This window comes from Varanus komodoensis, unplaced genomic scaffold, assembly GCF_004798865.1.
Source record: "Varanus komodoensis strain SLA01 unplaced genomic scaffold, ASM479886v1 scaffold16, whole genome shotgun sequence".
Lineage (NCBI taxonomy): Eukaryota > Metazoa > Chordata > Lepidosauria > Squamata > Varanidae > Varanus > Varanus komodoensis.
Window position 1 is genome coordinate 12595899 of NW_025335468.1, and position 17554 is coordinate 12613452.

Sequence of the window (17554 nt, forward strand, 5' to 3'; positions counted from 1 at the left end):
CAGCCCATCCTTGGACTCACAGAACTATATAATCATGATTTCAACTTTGGCTGTAACCTTAAGGAACTGCAGTAATCTTCTGATATTTATAGTAAAGCAGTAACACAACTGTTCTGAACATTGTGTACCACATAAAGTCTATAGAAAGAAGAATGAAATAGAATTAATTTATTTATTAGGAAATTTATACCTCGTCTTTCGGCATACAACCTTCCCAAGGCATTCAACATGAATAGCTTTGAAAAATGAGCATGAAAAATGCTTGCTTATGTTTTAATCAATAGGAGAGGAATTCATACATTTCAAAGATGTGGACAATTCATGTGTACATTTGAAAAAATAGGCATGAAAACATTCATGGATTTTCATGCAAGAAGAAATAAACAAAACACACAGTCTGACACAGAATTGAGTGAACTTTGAGGTAGAACACTGGTGAGTTTGAATTTTGCTGATTTGCAGATCTTTGTGCCATGCAACAATGACTTTTAGGCCCAGGAAAGGAATAAACATGTTGTGCATTGTTAGTTGCATTTGAGCACATATCCTTATTTACATTCAAGCATAACTAGTTATCTGTGAGCATCTTGTGTGTGTGTGGCCATAGAAGCAAGCTTATTCCTTGGGATACATGTATGGATTCATGTTGTTTTTGTGCGCCTCTGATTATAGCCAACATATAATTTGCATTTATTTGTAGTTGTTGCTCACATGTAACCTATACATTTATGTCTAATAACTGGCTAAAACAGGTGAAACAGGAAGTACCCAAACTTACCCTTGAACCAATACAAAGGGCAGGAAAAATGATTTTGAAAAATATTTAGACTCTGAAAAGGGTACTTTGTTGGGCTTTTGGTGTTTAGACTGAGGAAAGGATGTTCTTGCTCTTGATCCTGACTGGAAGTGTGGCTGTCTGGGGAGCAGGGAATTTTTGTACCTGTCTCAGGTGCAGAAATTTAAATTAAGCAACCATTTTTAAAATCTTATGAAGAGGGTCTATGAGTTCTTCATCCTAACCACAGATGCAGCCTGAAATTCCAATAAAGGATCGAGGAACACCTGAGGGAATAAGTGGTAAAGGTATGCTCAAATCCATTCAACAAGAGAAATTCTCAATTTTCAAAGATAATGAATGCCAGTTTCCCCCTTTCTGCCACTTTTACAGCACGATGATAATTTTCTCACTTTTCTCCATTTATCACCATAGCACTGAAACTTCGACCTGGCTTTCCTTCATCACTAACATAAGTATTAAATTCAAGTTTTCCATCCTCAACTTTAGTACTTAACTCAATTCCATCTACATACCTATTTTGTCTTTGCTTATTAACTTACTCCCTTAGCATCATCCTTATCATCAATAATTTTTTGCATTTTGCTTGGACCAAATTTTGTGCCTGCTAAATGTTTTAAATTGGATTCTGAGATCTTCCATTTAGTGACAACACAGATGATCTGACTTTAGTTCTATAGGAAAACCAGACATGCTTCAATTTTTAATTAATTCTATTCATCCAGATTTGACCTTCTAAGCCATTCTTAAAAGTGGAACCCTCTTACAACACTGCTTTATCAACCATACAACTATCATTCTATGCACTAATGTGAAAAGCAAGCAACAATATATAGTGGTCTTCACATTTACAACTAAACTGAAAAGAATTGTATTGACTTGTGTTTCTGTCATGGCTGACCAATACCTCTCAGCATTCATGATTTGGGACTTGCTTAATAATTTTTGTAGCCATTAGGCAATAGAATTAGATTAGCCTTTCATTGGGAAGGAGTAAGTCCAAAGTTCAGAGTCAGTGGTTTTCTTTTTGCTTTGTTTTTCTTTTTGTTTTAATTCCCATTCAGAGACCCTTTCTTGATCTTGGCTGCATTGGTTTTACCAAGGTGGCACACATTTATAAGCAATTGGCAGATTGTTAGGCATGTTCAGTGAGACTAGAGTCTTAAAAACTAGCAATTTTATTTCATTCTTTCTTAAATGAGCTACTAAAGTTTTTAAATCCATTTCTAAAACATAAGTTTGGCTTAGTACTTCAGTCACTGAAACTAGGTTTAATGGGCATTGACAGTTTGTTCAGACTAAGTAATGACTACGAATATAGTGATACACTATACATAGTACAGAACACTGACTTTAGTCAATAACAGGACATGCATTTTTATAAGGTTTTGCAATGCTTGAGAAATTGTGGGATGCTGTACTACTCCTGTGTTTGCCTGAAGATGGTCTTAGGAAAACTGGATCACATGTAATATGCCTTCCTTCATCATTGTAGCCTCCATGCATCACACATTATGGGTGCTGTGCCTGTGCAGTGCCTTTAGCCGGGAAGATTTAACAGCTTCAATGGTTTTGGTGGGAACTCCCCCCCACCCACATAGTATAAATGGGAGGAAGAAGACTGTTCTAGCCTTGTACCTCTTTGTGTCTATACTAAGAGTGAAGGGTAGATAGTTTGTCTTACTTTGAGGATGCATTGTCTTTGGAGTAAGAATGGCCTGCCTTTGACAGCTCTGAAAAAAATTGACCAGGGTATGAACAGGGTTATAATAGCATACTTGGCTCTTCTCAATTCATTCTAGACAAGTCAGTGGATTCAAGGGTGCCAGATTTACCATAAGTGGAAATAGAGTGCGCATTGGATTACAGAAGCCCTTGGTTTAATGGTGACACTTTCAAGCACCATCATCCAGTGGTCACACTGTCTGCCTTGTCTGGGTGAAGCCACACGCACTGGTGCTCCTAGGCATGAATCCTACCCCAGTGTACCTATAGTTCACTGAGGCAGAGATGCTCCAGGACAGGAGATGGGACTGCCAAATACTATCTTCAGGACTACTCCCCCTGGGTTCAAGCTGTCTTGACTGCAAAGCTACAGGCTGGTGATGGACATATGCCACCTAGTAACTAAAGGTAGTGTTGAAGACTTCAAACACATGGACATATTTAAATAAATTGAAATTAATGAATGCATCTTAGAAACTAGATAACTTTGATATGTACACCTTAATATGCACGCCAAGTTTTAGATGTATGTGTTTCCTAGTCTTGGTAGCTATGGTACTGGCAGGCAGGCAGACATCCTCTTTTATTATTGGGGTGAATATGTTACCTTATTTTATGGTAATCAAACTTAGCTTGTATGGGAAATGCATATATGTAAATAGTTTGCAGCAGTTTTCTATTGCTTTTTACACTAACAAAGAATAATCTTAAGAACTTCATGTTTGGTTATATGTCATAGCCAAGGGGTATTGCTAAGATCCCAGGCTTCAGCAGCAGAACAAGTAAGTACTCAGTATATAAAGGAGAGCTGGGAAATCGGAGCTCAAAAAAAAAAAAAAAAGCAAAATCCACATTATTCACCCTAAATATTTTATTGCTGCAGAATCTTTAGGCTTGTAAACTGTTTGTTTAGGGACTGTATGACATGGCAGTGGAATGGAATATAAAGAAAATGGTCAGTCTGTTCCTTAAAATACTCTGTGGGAGCCTCCCCTACTGAAGTGAGTGAGACTTTTGCTAATCAGTGGTTTGAGCAGCATGGACTTAGTGAAAGATTCAGAAAACTAGCATTTTTCCATAAAGAATCCAAAGTACTTACTCTGACCTTATACATACATTTGTCTAGCCACTGAGTCATTGAGCATATATAGTATTGTGTAACTTTTATTTCTTTGGAGGCTTGTTATATTAGAAAAATTGTTCCAAAGAAAGCAACAATTATGACATAAGCACATCTGGCTCTTGCAAATTATTCTTTATTAAGCTTTCATTTAATTACATGTGCTGAAAGGTCTGTTTTTGATTACTGTAATTTTTTTATTTGTCCATCTGAATGACAGTAATGTTGGAAATTACATATAACCACCTGTTTTTTGTGTGGGGGGGTATTTTTATTACTAATAAGGGGAATTGTATACAGATTTATTTGTGAGAGTAGGAATAGGATCATTCTTGTTTATAGTGGTAGAATTATTGCTGTTGCTAATTCAAGGTGAGATTTTAAGGTTGGCTGCTAGAGGGAAATTAAATCTATTTAGTTTTGTTCGGGAAATACTTTATAATGTTTCAGGAATATGACTTAATTGCACATCTTCTGACAGGATTATTTGCAACTCCTGAGAAGTTAAAAAGTTAAGTGTAAGTTCCATAGTAATATTTAAAGTTGTACTTTTATTTCCATCTTTACAAATAGGGGATTGCACTTCTGTTCATGTTAGAATTAAAAGATACTATGTATGTAAATTCTTATACTACAGGTAGAAATAAAAATAGCTGATTGCTTCTTATGAATGAAAAACAGGATGGCATTAAATAAAAGGCATTCATTGCACATTGCTGGAATGTTCTATAATTCCTGAAAGGTACTTGTTATTCATTTTTATTTTTTTTTAAATGTACTTCAATAAATGGGCTTGGAATACCCATTCTGGTAATTTTCTAGGCCTGGTACAATATCCAGACAGTTAACCATTTTTGTTTGTTTGTTTGTTTTGTTAAGGTGCCATTTTGATTTTAACTCAGATATCACTCCTTTTGAACAGGATTGTCTTAAAGGACTTCCAGAAAGATGAAGGGTCTCTGGTAATCACACTTCCATGGTCTATTCCTGCCGCTTAGGAATATTTGGTTCAAGATTTCTTAAAAAGAAAACTTACTCTCATTTTGCAGCAACTCTATGCCGCTCAGTTGGCCAGCATGCAGGTTTCGCCTGGAGCAAAGATGCCCTCCACCCCTCAGCCACCAAACACAACAGGGACGCTCTCACCTACTGGGATGAAAAATGAAAAAAGAGGGACCAGTCCTATAACTCAAGTTAAGGTATTTCTTTGCATTTGCAATCTTGCAAACTTCCTCTGATATTCAGTAACCACGTAATTCACTGTACTCTGGCATTTATTTAAATATTTCAGGTAAGACGGAGCAAGAACTGTCAACTTGGATGAACCAAGGCCATCCAAGACTTAACTATGTTGCTGTTGACATAACCACACATCAGTCATAGCGAGTCAGGAGCCTTGCTCTTGCCAAGGCTCCTTGACTTTGACTCTTTTCTGGCTCCCTGTTGTCTCTGATTGTCCATGCGTATCTAAGGTTACGGTCTTACCAGCTCTGCACTCAGTGCACGTAAGCCTCCAAATCTATCTTTGCCATCCCATGCCTTGCACCCTACATTTCATTAAGTTGGCCATTTCCAGCCATCTAGATGAAGCCCTTGCAGAAGGAGAGGGGAAGTGTTATGACATGGGTGCCACTTACATATGGTGTAAGCTGTTGGTCTCAGCCTCCTCCCATCCCCATACCTCTTTTCCTCCTCTTGGTAGCAGCTGGCATGATTCTTTTCATGCTGGATGCAAAGGGGTGGTGTGGGGCTCTGCATTTGGAATCCCAGCTCCAAGGTTGCAAGTCTGCATAGCTGGATCTCCAAATAATTTTATGGCTGCTCAGAAAATGTGGTAGGCTGTAAGATTGTGCTGTAAATATATCAGAAGTGGAAGTGACTGAGGTGATTGTTATTCCAAGAAAAGTAATGGTACAAACCAGGATTTATTTTCTACCAATAGCACAACTCTAAACTGCCAGTTCCTGTCATGCATTATTTTATCACTGGGGATATTACATTGTTGTTCTTAAGAAAACATGTATGAGAAGGTAACATAAAGAGGTGATATGGATTCACCAGTTTGATTCCTAAACATGGGCAGCCTGAAAAATCCCAATGGCTGAGCAGTCATAAGAGGCAAAGATGCAGTGACTTTGCAAAGTTCTATATTTAGCATAAACTGGACAGGACATCTATGATATGTGATGTGTAACGTGGTAGCATTTGCCTCAATATTACTAATATTGCATTGGTAAGAATGGTAGCCATGGCAAAAAGGGGTGTTTTGGAAGGATTAGCCTTTACTATGTGCAATGGCAAGGGAGGCAACACCCTTCTACTTATTTTGCAAATCGATCATTGTTTTGAAAGAAGGCTCAGATAAAAATAAAAAGAAAAAAAAGTAAGGTCATCACTGCCGATTGATTGGGAGGAAAAAAATGCCATGACTGCAGATTGATTGGACCCTTGTTGATACCGCACTGTTGCTGGTATTTGGCTTGCTTCTGTTTGGTTTTGATGTATTGTCAAAAGCTCATGAATGCTTAATTGTCACTTTCTTAGAACTAGGAAGCAGCAGTGTAGTGCTTGGCAGCAGCATGCAACAACTAAGCTCTTTCCAGCTTTTTGTGGGCAGCTGGAATTTATTTGTTTGTTAAGATCAGATGATGTAGGATCCAACATCCTCCTACTCCCCTGCCTCCCCCCCAGAAGACAGTAATACCATTTTTTAAAATAAAATAAAACAGAGGTTATAATATGTATGGACAATAGAAATATAAATATGGCATACATTTACAACGAATGTATAAAATATGATAGCTCTTACACCAAACCAAATTAGCTTTAGTTCAGCAAAGGAATTCCAAATTGTCCCCCGCCCCCCCCAGGAGGGAGGGAAAACCCCACTGCATTGTTTTCAGATTTTGTGTGCATGCACAGACAAGTGGAATTCATATCAGAGCAAATTGATTGCCTGATGATCCAGTTTCTTTAAAGCCTTCTTTCTGTGAATTTACAGTTATGGAACCATTGATTTTGGACAATATATCATGGATTAGATAAACAAGACCAAACTTAGCATATTCAAAATGAGAGAGCTGCCCCAGGCAGTGGAGGCTCAGAGCATGTGGCAGCTTTTCTGGCAGCTGGCAGCTTTGTGGCCATTCCTCCTCCCCTGAGTTCTGCCATTACTTTCCCATTGAAATAGCACTCCTGCAGATGAAATGCTTCCTTGCTGGCCTGAGCTGTCTGCCTTTCATGTCTGGTAGGCTGGCCCACATGGATCAGCAGCAGAGCCATTGGGAAAGGCTGCTCAGTAAGTTAGCAGGCAGAGAGGCCAGCCCGGAAGATACATTCCAGCAGGCATAACATTTGTACTTTGCTTGTGTGATGCATGCTAGTTCAACCAGTGCTGTATTACAGCACCGATTGGCAGCAAGCAGATACTAGGCAAAGTGCTTAAGCGAACCAGGACGTGGTGGTAGAGAATAAGACTGTGTGTGCTGTGCAGCCTGTCCTGTGCCCCTAAACTAGCATGCTGACCTTAGATACAGTGGAAGATACTGTCCCAACAGGAGTGTACAAGTAAGATTCAACTGCCGGTTTAGTCAAATTCAGTGCATTGAATTCTGTGTGTATTTAAGAGTCAGTGTGGTGTGGTGCTTAAAGTGTTGGACTAGGAACCTGGGAGATCTAGGTTCTGGTCCCCTCTTGGCCAGGAAGCTCACTAAGCCACTCACTCTCAGCTTAACCTACCTCACAAGGCTGTTGTTGTGAGGATAAGGAGCTGTGTAAGCAACCTTGGATCCTTCAAAAGAGGAAAAAATGGGATATAAATTCAATGTAATAGTGTAATAATGAATGTAATACAATAATATTTGTGTGATACAATCTTATATGTGGTCTCAGGCAGCCAAATGTGAGCAAATATGAGGGGATATATGAGGATGAGGATTCAGATATGTTTAAAAGAATGCTCTTAACCCTGCGCTCAGATGATCTCTTCAAAGAGCTGTCCCGAGATGTCAAAGTGGTGGTCAGGGTACCACTTTTTAAAATAAATAAATAAATAAATAAATAAATAAATAATAAAGAGATCTAAACTATTTATATTTTTTGGGAGAAAAGTATGAAAGTATAGATTTTGTCATAGGAAAGACAGCAGACATTACATCTTCCAGGCTAGTGCTTAAAAAAAGAAATGAGAATATTGGATGCTTATACAGAGTAAAACTGAAAGGAGCTAAAGATATGTAGATGCTTGTTAGGATGGAATAGAACAATATAACTAGTCCACCAAAAATCAGCCAGGAGGATGTTCCCAACAGTCCTTAAGGAGTTCTAATGTTATTGTCTCAAAAGCCATATCATTGTCCCAACACTATCCTTTATCTCTTCCTGATAAAGGACTATATTTTCAGTGCATGCTACAGATTAAAATTACTGGAAGGGCTAATGCCTATATAGCAATCGTCTAGAAATAATGTAAGTTGTAAAGAAAGTGCAGTAATATAAATATTATTTATTGGTTGCATTGGCTTAATTAATGGGTTATACATGAAAAGATGTACCATGTAGAATCCTGACTTGACAGCAAGAAGAATGGCAATGATAAGATAATGGAGTATATTATTGTATTCTTTCATATATTTCTAAGCTTTGAAGTGTTCAGTGCTGTCTGCTAAAATATAGATGATGCACCCTTATATCCAGCATCTCTCAGCTTTGGGCATATTTTAAATGAGAAAGTCATGTTACCAGGCTCGTTTCATTTTAATTACAGAAAATCAGTATTCTGCTATTCCAAAAATGCTGTGCCTGGCTGATTGCTAACAAGTTCAACACAGGGTATAAGCTCTCTGACGAACAGGGCATGGTTGCGTTGTAAAGGGGAGTGCTAGATCAAAAGAACAAGTTTCTTAGATTTTTCCTTTCTAGAAGCAAGATGGGTCTCAAGATTCTACTTGCACAGGGTCTTGCTATGTGAATCCTCCAGTTCTATTCTTCTCAGTTCTCTGACATAAAACATAACACAAAGCAAGTGACTATATCTCATAATGATATGGCCATGAATCTACTTCACCAAATTCACCTTATCTAGATATACATGTATGCCATAAATTAGGCATTGGCTCTTTTAATGCTGTAAAGAATATTCCAAAAGCATAGTCTGACCTTTATAATATTTAACAGCAATCATATACCAGTTCCACTTGAACAATGCCAGGGATGTTTTAAACAAAACTGTAGAAATGGTGATCCATCTGTGTACACAGGCTGATCAGAATACAACATATTTTCATTACAGCATATGCAGTTTGGTGTGGTCTAGCCAAGGACAAGGTTAGCATATGCTACAGCATATGACAACAGAGATTCTTCTTTGTGCCTCATACATATGGGCTCTGCATCTGCGTGGAGTCTGTTACTGGAAGATTCAATAGCTGAGAGCATTTTGGTGGAAACCCCTCCCCCACCCTGGTGTCCATAAAAAATGGAGATGTTCCGGCCATTTCCCGCAGTTCTTCTCCAACTGCCTTCATTGCCTCGGGAAGTTCTTTCTCTCTCTTTGACTAGATTTTTCTCTGAGTGTTTATTCTCCTTCTTCTTACTTTAAATGTGGTGTTTTGGTCTATATACCTTTTTTTCTTTTCCTCACAGGCTTTCTTCCTCAAAATCTGCTCCCTTTTTGACCTACCAATCAACTCCCCAAGCCCTCTTCATGCTTCTCTCTATCAGACCTGCCTTAGACATTTTTCACTGTTTTTCTCTTTCTCCTCCCTTCCTTGCTTCTTGATGGCAATGAAGGAGCCATTCAGGAAGTGCATGCGGTACAGCACTGAGTTGCCTCCAATGTTTGAGCACACACTCTGATTTCTGTGCTTGGGTGAGAGGCATATGGTCATCCAATGCTCCCACTGTTGGGCCTTTACTAAGCAGGCCCGCAAACCTGCATAAGATCCAGTCTGACCCAATTTTGGAAATTAAAGACCCAATCTGATCTGATTGTGGCAATTTAAATTTCTGTGCTGTGACTGCTGCAGCACTGATACAGAAACAGTAATCAACTAGTGCACTTCATAAGCACTGCAGAAATAGCATGCATGTGCTTCTGGGTTTTTTTTTACAGGATTGGTCTCTAATAGCTCCTGGTACTGTATAGAAAAGGCCCTGACCTCATGACTTGAGGCTAAATGCAAAAATTTGCTGTCAAATGCCAGTAATATATCAGAGTTTAGGTCAATTGGAGTCCATGATAACAGATAAGATAGTTTGCTTGTGCCATTTTAGCAGTTGTAGTTCAAGACATGAGCAATATCAGCATTCTTTTAAAAAGTTCATTAGCAACAGTTCCAATGGATGTCGTCGGATCAGGGTGCAACTTTCATTATTTTATAGTTTTGCCAAAAAGCTACTCTAAATGTAACTGCCCCCCACCCCTGTTCTTCCAGATCTTTGGAGGAAAAGGTAAAAATATAGCTCCATGGAGTTTATACACTCAGAAAGTCATCTAGAAAATGGCTGTAGTAGGGTCATGGATGTATAGAGATGAACTAATATTAGTGTTTAAGTTATATAGGGTGCATCCCTGTATATGGTCAGGCATTATAAATTGCTATAACTTCCAGCATTACCCAGCCAGAATGCTGGGAGTTGTGAGACTGCTTTCTATCTAAACATGGATAGGATTGTGTCCTATGTGTTTTCCTTATTTAATTTCACTCATCAACACCCATAGACTTCTGTATCTCTCTCTCTCTCTCTCTCTCTCTCTCTCTCTCTCTCTCTCTCTCTCTCACTCACAGACACACACAGAGAGAGAGAGAGAGAGAGAGAGAGAGAGCGAGCGAGCGAGCGCATTCTAATTTCAAAAACTTTTCAAGTAGGCCAGTAAAGGAGCACAAAAGAGCTTTTTGGATTAAAAAAAACTTTGTAAATGCTCTGGGTTAATTCAGATATAAGAAAATATATTAGGAAATTAAGCGGTAGTGTGAGCTAATTCAAATTTTAATTTGTCAAAACAAGTTATCCAGCTACATAGTTAATGTAAACAGAGGCACAGCACAGAGCAATTAATGAGGGTTTCCTTTCCTTGAATCTTCAAGAAGTGTAGATAATTAGCTTTTTTGTTATTATTGCAGGAAAATGCAGCATTGTCTGGGAGGTGTAAAATAACTGTGGCTTCCTAAATGATAATGTGTTTCATTTGTCTATTTTTAATAATTATTTACATTAAACTCTTCTAGGATGATGCTGCGCAGCCACTGAATCTCTCAGCCAGACCCAAGACAGCGGAACCTGTCAAATCCCCATCATCACCAACACAGAGCCTCTTCCCTACTAGTAAAACCAGCCCAGTGAATGTGGTCAATAAAAGTGGAATCCCCAGCCCTATTGGTACAGCTCTGGGAAGAGGATCTTCTCTAGGTACTCAGAAGGGGAGAAATGGGGATGATTTAAAAAAGGGATGGACTGCCTCTAGTATTGCATGGTATACTTTTCTTTTTTAATTAAAAATAGGCCACTGTCAGCTTTTGATAAAATTTTAAGATGACTGAACTCTGCTCTAGGAAAGTTTATGCCATAATACATCTGTTACTCTTTATGGCGTTGCAAGACTCTGTTGTTTTATGCAACAGACTTAACAAGGTTATCCCTCTGGTAATTATTTGTTTTATATCCCACCTTTCCACTAAAAGGAAAAAAAGGTGCTCAAAGTGAGTGACAATAGGTAAATACTGATGAAAACAATCTTAGATAAAACATTAAAAACAGTTACAAACACAACAATAAAAAGAACAGAAATGCACCTAACAAGTTAATCCACCTCTAAGCACACAAGACACTGATCTTTATTAAGTAAATCTGAATCTGCATTTGGAACTTCAAGAGTGTTGTGCTAGATCAGACCAAGGCCTATCTGAGCTAACAAGATTTTCAAGAACCCTTGAATCCTGCAGGTTTTAAGGGTTCCACTAGCAATTGGTTTGAAGTTAATTAGTAGACTGTGAGCTGACTTCAGGCAATTTCTGATGTAAAAAATGGAATACTTGTCTCTTAAGGTCACAGATTTCCAACAGTGTGTTTCTAAGTATTTTCTAGATGTAGCATATTTAATCCTTCTGTGCAGTCTTTCATTCTGGGAACAGATCCCTGCCTTTTCCTGATCATATCTCTGTATAGTATAAGGTAAATACAGATCTTTTAGTAAATTCCTAGGTAATTTGACATAGGTTGGCAAGGATCTCTGGACCCCAATTTCTTAACTGTAACAACAATGTATATTTTTTGAATGAAAGAATTGTCAGCTCTTTTTGGTTCTGATAGTCAAAATAACATTTCTGGGCTCAGAATTTTTAATTCTAATTTAATGTCTTTTGCACATGGCTCTGGTTTTGGATCTTGGGATTATACTTAAGGAGTAAGCCTGAACTTTGCCCAAAAGAGCTGGAAATTTCCTGGAGGAAATGTTAGATTAAAAAGGATGATTTAGTTTACACACAGAAAGGACATAAAGCCCCCAGCACAAAATTGTATTACTTCTTGTTTCTTCCAGTCTGTGCATTTGTTCCTAGGCAAACCTGGTGCCTTCCATATATTTTGGACTACAGCTCTCAGTGTTCTTGAACATTGGTCATGAGGCTGATAAAAGTTGCTGTACTAAAACATCTGGAGGACACTAGGTAGAGGAATGTGCCTGAGAAATAGGTTTTACACAAGAAGTGGGCCTGGGAGGAATTCCTGTAGTATTTGTACAGTATATGCAGAGAGCATTTTTATCTTATTCCTTTAGCTTTTTTTTTTTTTACCATCAGAATGTTTATATATACCGCATCCTGTTGTTAAATTTAATGCATTCAGTAAGATCATAAAGAATTGCAACCTGCAGAACCATCCTGTTTCTTTTAGAGATCTGCAGCACAAAAGATGATACAGCTATAGGCTTCTCCTCCCTTTGTCTTCATCCATCCAAGCAGCCATCCTGCTTCCTGATTAATCACCCAGTGAGTCAGAACTGGCTCTGCTGGAGCATAGCTAATTTGAGGCTACCAGGGGGTCTGGTATTAATCCCTCCCTTACTCTTCCTTGTTAACATAAACTCTCCCAATGAGCAATCAGTGGCAAGAAGAAGGAGAAGGTACAGAAGGTTCTACTCACTAGGTCCAAAGGGGACAGACCAGGTGAATAAGTACTGGTGACTAATGATGTGTGAGTAGCCTGGTTTGGGACCAGACATCCATCAGATTTTCTTGGCTTGGGTCCCTGGACTCCAGCCCATATTCATTCTGCCCTAAGCCCACCTCATGCTGGGCGTTCATGTTGGCATCTGGCAAGAAATCAGTCCAAGTGAGTCCACAAGGCTGACTTCTGCACATGTGCCTGTGCACTCGCTATACAAATAGATTTATGTTTCTGCATATGTGACTTGTGGACTTTGCATACTTTGCTTACTTTGCGCAAAGAATTACATACTTTGTGTTTTTGCACAAAGAATTATATATTTTGCATACTTTGCTGCAAGAAGCTGCTAGCATTCCTGAGCAGTCATGATCTTGGCTCAGCTTGCTTCTTGGCAGAGCCAATAGTGGGAAAGCCTGGTGGGCACAAGATAGCTGCATTCTGGCCTGATCTTCTCATGCCACTGATGGCAGCCCACTTAAGGAAGCAATCCCAGCTCACTGAGGATCTCTTGTCCAAGCCTGTCCTCCAAACCTAGAACCAGCCATGCAGGGCATTTTTGATTTCTCTAAATAGATGGGGCAAGTAGATAGGTAATAGAAGTCAGGGAGAGGGTAAATCGTAGTTTGGCCTATTCTCCAGCTGCAGGGCTTTTAAACAGGATAGTTATTACCTGAGTTCTTCAGCATTGAACAAGAATGGAAATGACTTGGATTACATTTTCTGTGTTATGGAATGCTTCAGAAATGTTGGAACCAGATCAAAATATGCAAACATCTCTATACTCTGCAGCTAAGCTGAAAGCAAAAGAGAAAATTAAAAATAATAACTCTACATCTGTACTACGTTACTTATTTATTTAGTTAAAATACTTATGTTCTACTTTTCTTCAGCAAGTCCCTGGCCACTAATAACGTAAATGATAACAATAAACATTTGAAAGCACTTTGAGAGAAATAAATCAAATAAAGCTGCTATAAATCTCTAAAATAGAGTAAGCCCTCTTCCCCTACCCATGCACACTTTGAGATGATATCCCAAAGCCACTAAAAGGACCCTCTCTTTAGTCCCAAGTAAGCATATTTCTCAGGATGCTTGAACCCAAGAGGGCCTTTGATTATCTCAGTAGGCATGCAGGTTCCTTTAGGAGAAAGTAACTTCACCCCAAACTAAAAAGAGCTTTAAAGGCCATCACTAGCATTTTAGATTGGCCTGGAAAGAACCTGGAAGGCATTGTAGACTTTTCAATAAGTGAATCAAGTGCCCCCTGTCTGTCACTCTTGTTAATAACCTGGCTTCAGCATTCTGCATCAATTGTAATTCTGTGCGATCTTCAAAAGCAGTCCTATGTAGAGTACATTGCACCAATCCAGTTGTGATAAAATTAAGGCATGTATCAATGTGGCTAAATTTCCAGTTTTCAGGAACAAACATAACTTATGTACCAGCCTAAAACTAAGTAGTTGGTGAAGGCATACTACCATAATCTTTCCTAACACTGAATGAGTTTTGTCCTTTGGCCTTAGTGTAAAGAACTTCAGCTGTAGTGTAAAGATTAATCTTTTCTACAATGAAATCTATATGAGAAAAGAAAGAGTTTATGCACATACCTTGTTTTTTGATGAGGACAAAATCAGAATAAATTTTAGTTTATTGACAGGTCTGAACTTATTTTAAACTGATAATTCACATACTCTCATACTCATGCTGCAACATGCTATGCTATGACTAGAGTGCCTTGAGTCCTGTATTATTCAAGCACACTGAAAGATGAATTAAAATTTACATAGTACAATTGAAATTTGTCTCTGAAAGTTTGCATTTGGTTGCTTTTCTGATGTTCCATTTCAAAAGCTGCCTCGCTGGGCTAAGCTCGCTCTCTGAGTGCCTTGTATGATTGAAAAGAGCCTCTTATTTTCTTTAACAGAATCTCAAATCACTAAGTAATATGATGTAATCTGAAATGATTTTACTATCTTCCTACCCTGTGAACTTCATAGTTGAATATAGAGGTAATGAGCAAGCCAATCCTTTGGGCTTTCCCTAATTCACAGGTTGTTGAAAGAATAAGATAAAACAGAGATAAATTAAATTATTGGCACTACTCATGAGAATGAACACAATAATACGTACAAACATAAAAACAGGGCATGTCAGAAGGGCTCACCTGGGCCATCTAGACTGACCCCTGGCTCCAGCTGTCTCCACTCATGACATGGCTACCATGTGCATGTCCAGCCTATTCTTAAACACCTTCACTGTTGGGGCTTCAACCACCTCCTGTGGAATCCCATTCCATACCCTCGGGGTCCTAACTGTCAGGAAGTACTTTCTGGCATCCACCCTAAATCTTGGTTCCCTGAGCTTTGCTCCATTGAAATGTGTCCTGCCCTCCACTGCAGGAGAAAAAAGGTCATGACCCACCTCTGCGTTGGCACCCCCTCATGTACCTGTATGTCACAGCTCCCCTCTGAGTCTCCACTCAAGGCTGAAAAGACCCAGCTTCCTCGGTCTCTCATATGGCTTACCCTACAAACCAGCCACCATCCTAGTGGCCCTTCACTGCACTGATTCCAACCTTGCTATATTCCTCTTGTAATGAGTGACCCAGAACTGAACACAGTACTCCAGCTGTGGGTGTACCAGAGTCGTATAGAGTGGGAGTAATAGCTCTCTCAGTCTAGAAGCCACGCTTCTATCTATGCATCAAAGGGTGGCGTTAGCCCTCTTGTCCGCTGCTTCAAACTGCTGACTCATGTTTGGCCTATAGTCAACCAGCACCCCAATATCCTTTATCCTGTATTGCAACATAAAGTAAACATAATATTATATACATATATATATTCTGAAAAAACTAAGCTGCAGGGGTTTATTAAAAAATAAAACTGATATCTGTGTATCAGTATGTTGTAAAACTCTTGCTAACTCATTTTGAGATCTTAGAATAGGATAGAAAATATACAGGATTTCAGGTAGTCACATTTATTTATGTATTTCATTTTATTTCTCTACTGTCCTGAATATAATCAGTGGCTATACTTGGCTGGTAGCTCTGAGGAGACTATTCCCAGCCAAGCAGTCATCAGCCTGTACAGAAAACAACATCTCGATTAATATCTATAGCTAATAATTGATGCCTATGCTTAATGAACAATACATAGCTCTTAAGTGTGCAGCATGTGAAATAAGACGGTTTGATACATTTACAGGGGAGTAGATGTAATGTTTGTTTGGAGAATATCTCTTGCAAAAAATGGGAATGTTTTTAGTGCCTTGAAATCTTATTCCCAAAATAAACTTAAATAAAGTCTCTGTTTCTGTTACTTCTAGACATCCTTTCCAGTCTTAATTCACCTGCCCTGTTTGGGGACCAGGACACAGTAATGAAAGCCATTCAGGAAGCTCGAAAGATGAGAGAACAGATCCAGAGAGAGCAGCAGCAACAGCCTCATGGCATTGATGGAAAGCTTCCCTCCATGAATAATATGGGTCTAAACAACTGCAGGGCTGAAAAGGTAACATGTTCTTTTACCATTTCTGCTGTTTGTTTCTATTTGTGATGTTTATCTGGCTAGTGGCCTTTTAACCTCATGTACCTGTTTTTAATTGTGCTTGCTAATGACTAAAATATTTTTTCACTGTGTCATGTAGTTCTATAAAGTAGAATTTCAACTGTATTAGTCAGAATTAGATTCTCAGAGGGGAAAGGGAGTTTAGGGTCCCACATTTACACAAATAGAATATGCTGTATATAATTCAGTAGCCTGGGGAGAGCCTTCTTCGATTAACTGAATACACATAAGGACAGCCCTAGTAGATCAGGAAAAAGATTCATCTGGTCAAGCATCCAGTTTTCTACAGTAGCCAGCTAAAAGTCTCTTGGAAGCCCACAACTGGAGCATACATACAATAATTCTCCCTACCCCTCCACAGTTTGCCTTCAGTGGCACCCTGCTGCTATACATGGAAGTTGTATATGTAACAGACATTGTTGAACTTTCCTCCATAAATTATCCTCTGTAATCCTTTTATCTTAAAAAAAAACTATGTGAGAAGATGTTGTGCGTTAAGGATATATTATAGGTGCTGGATAGCAACTGAAATGGCTGGGAATAGTCTGCCTGACACAGATGAATGCAGCCTATGTAGTGAATTATTCAGATCCAGTAAACTCATAGCCTACTTCATGAGGGGGCATATTTGGGTGACGCAGTGAGCAGTTCCCCCCATACATAAGCTCAACACTACATGGCAGTGGCTGGAAAAATAGATTTTCTGCTAAATTTCAGCAGCAAACCACTATTGAGGTATATTAAGGACCAGCTTCCCATGTGTTTAAGTCAATTATGTCCTTGGTAAATTTCTGTGGCATACTTTCAATTTAGCTTTTTTCCAAGTGTATGGGGGCAGTGGGGGACATGGGGGTGTATTGGGGGGCAACAGGGGTTGCTTATGGTCTATAGGCCACATGTTGCCCTCCCCTGGTTTACACACAGTGGTATGTGAAAGCAGTTGAAAACACTAACAAAAGGCCCAGTCTCCTATAACCAGGTCAGCTGTTACCTCCTCTGTGCAGTTTCTCCATGGGATGACTCTGCATGCAGGATTTTTCAGCCTCTGAACAAAATGCATGCGGTTTGATTGAATGGAACAGCTGAAAAAGAAGTAGACAAACGTATAATGTACAAGCACTGGCTCTTTCCTTTGCATTATCAGCTTCACCAAAACATGGCCTTTTTCATATAGATAGA

The 17554-nt window shown here is 39.0% G+C and overlaps 1 protein-coding gene across 1 annotated transcript in view; it reads left to right on the top strand.

Moving 5' to 3' along the window:
- SOX6 (SRY-box transcription factor 6) overlaps window positions 1-17554 on the top strand; it is a 345673-nt gene that overhangs the window by 262139 nt on the left and 65980 nt on the right. The window contains exons 9-11 of the mRNA XM_044426093.1: window positions 4656-4840; window positions 10871-11051; window positions 16134-16318. Of these exons, the coding sequence (XP_044282028.1) occupies window positions 4656-4840; window positions 10871-11051; window positions 16134-16318 (551 nt within the window). The remainder of the gene's footprint in view (window positions 1-4655; window positions 4841-10870; window positions 11052-16133; window positions 16319-17554) is intronic.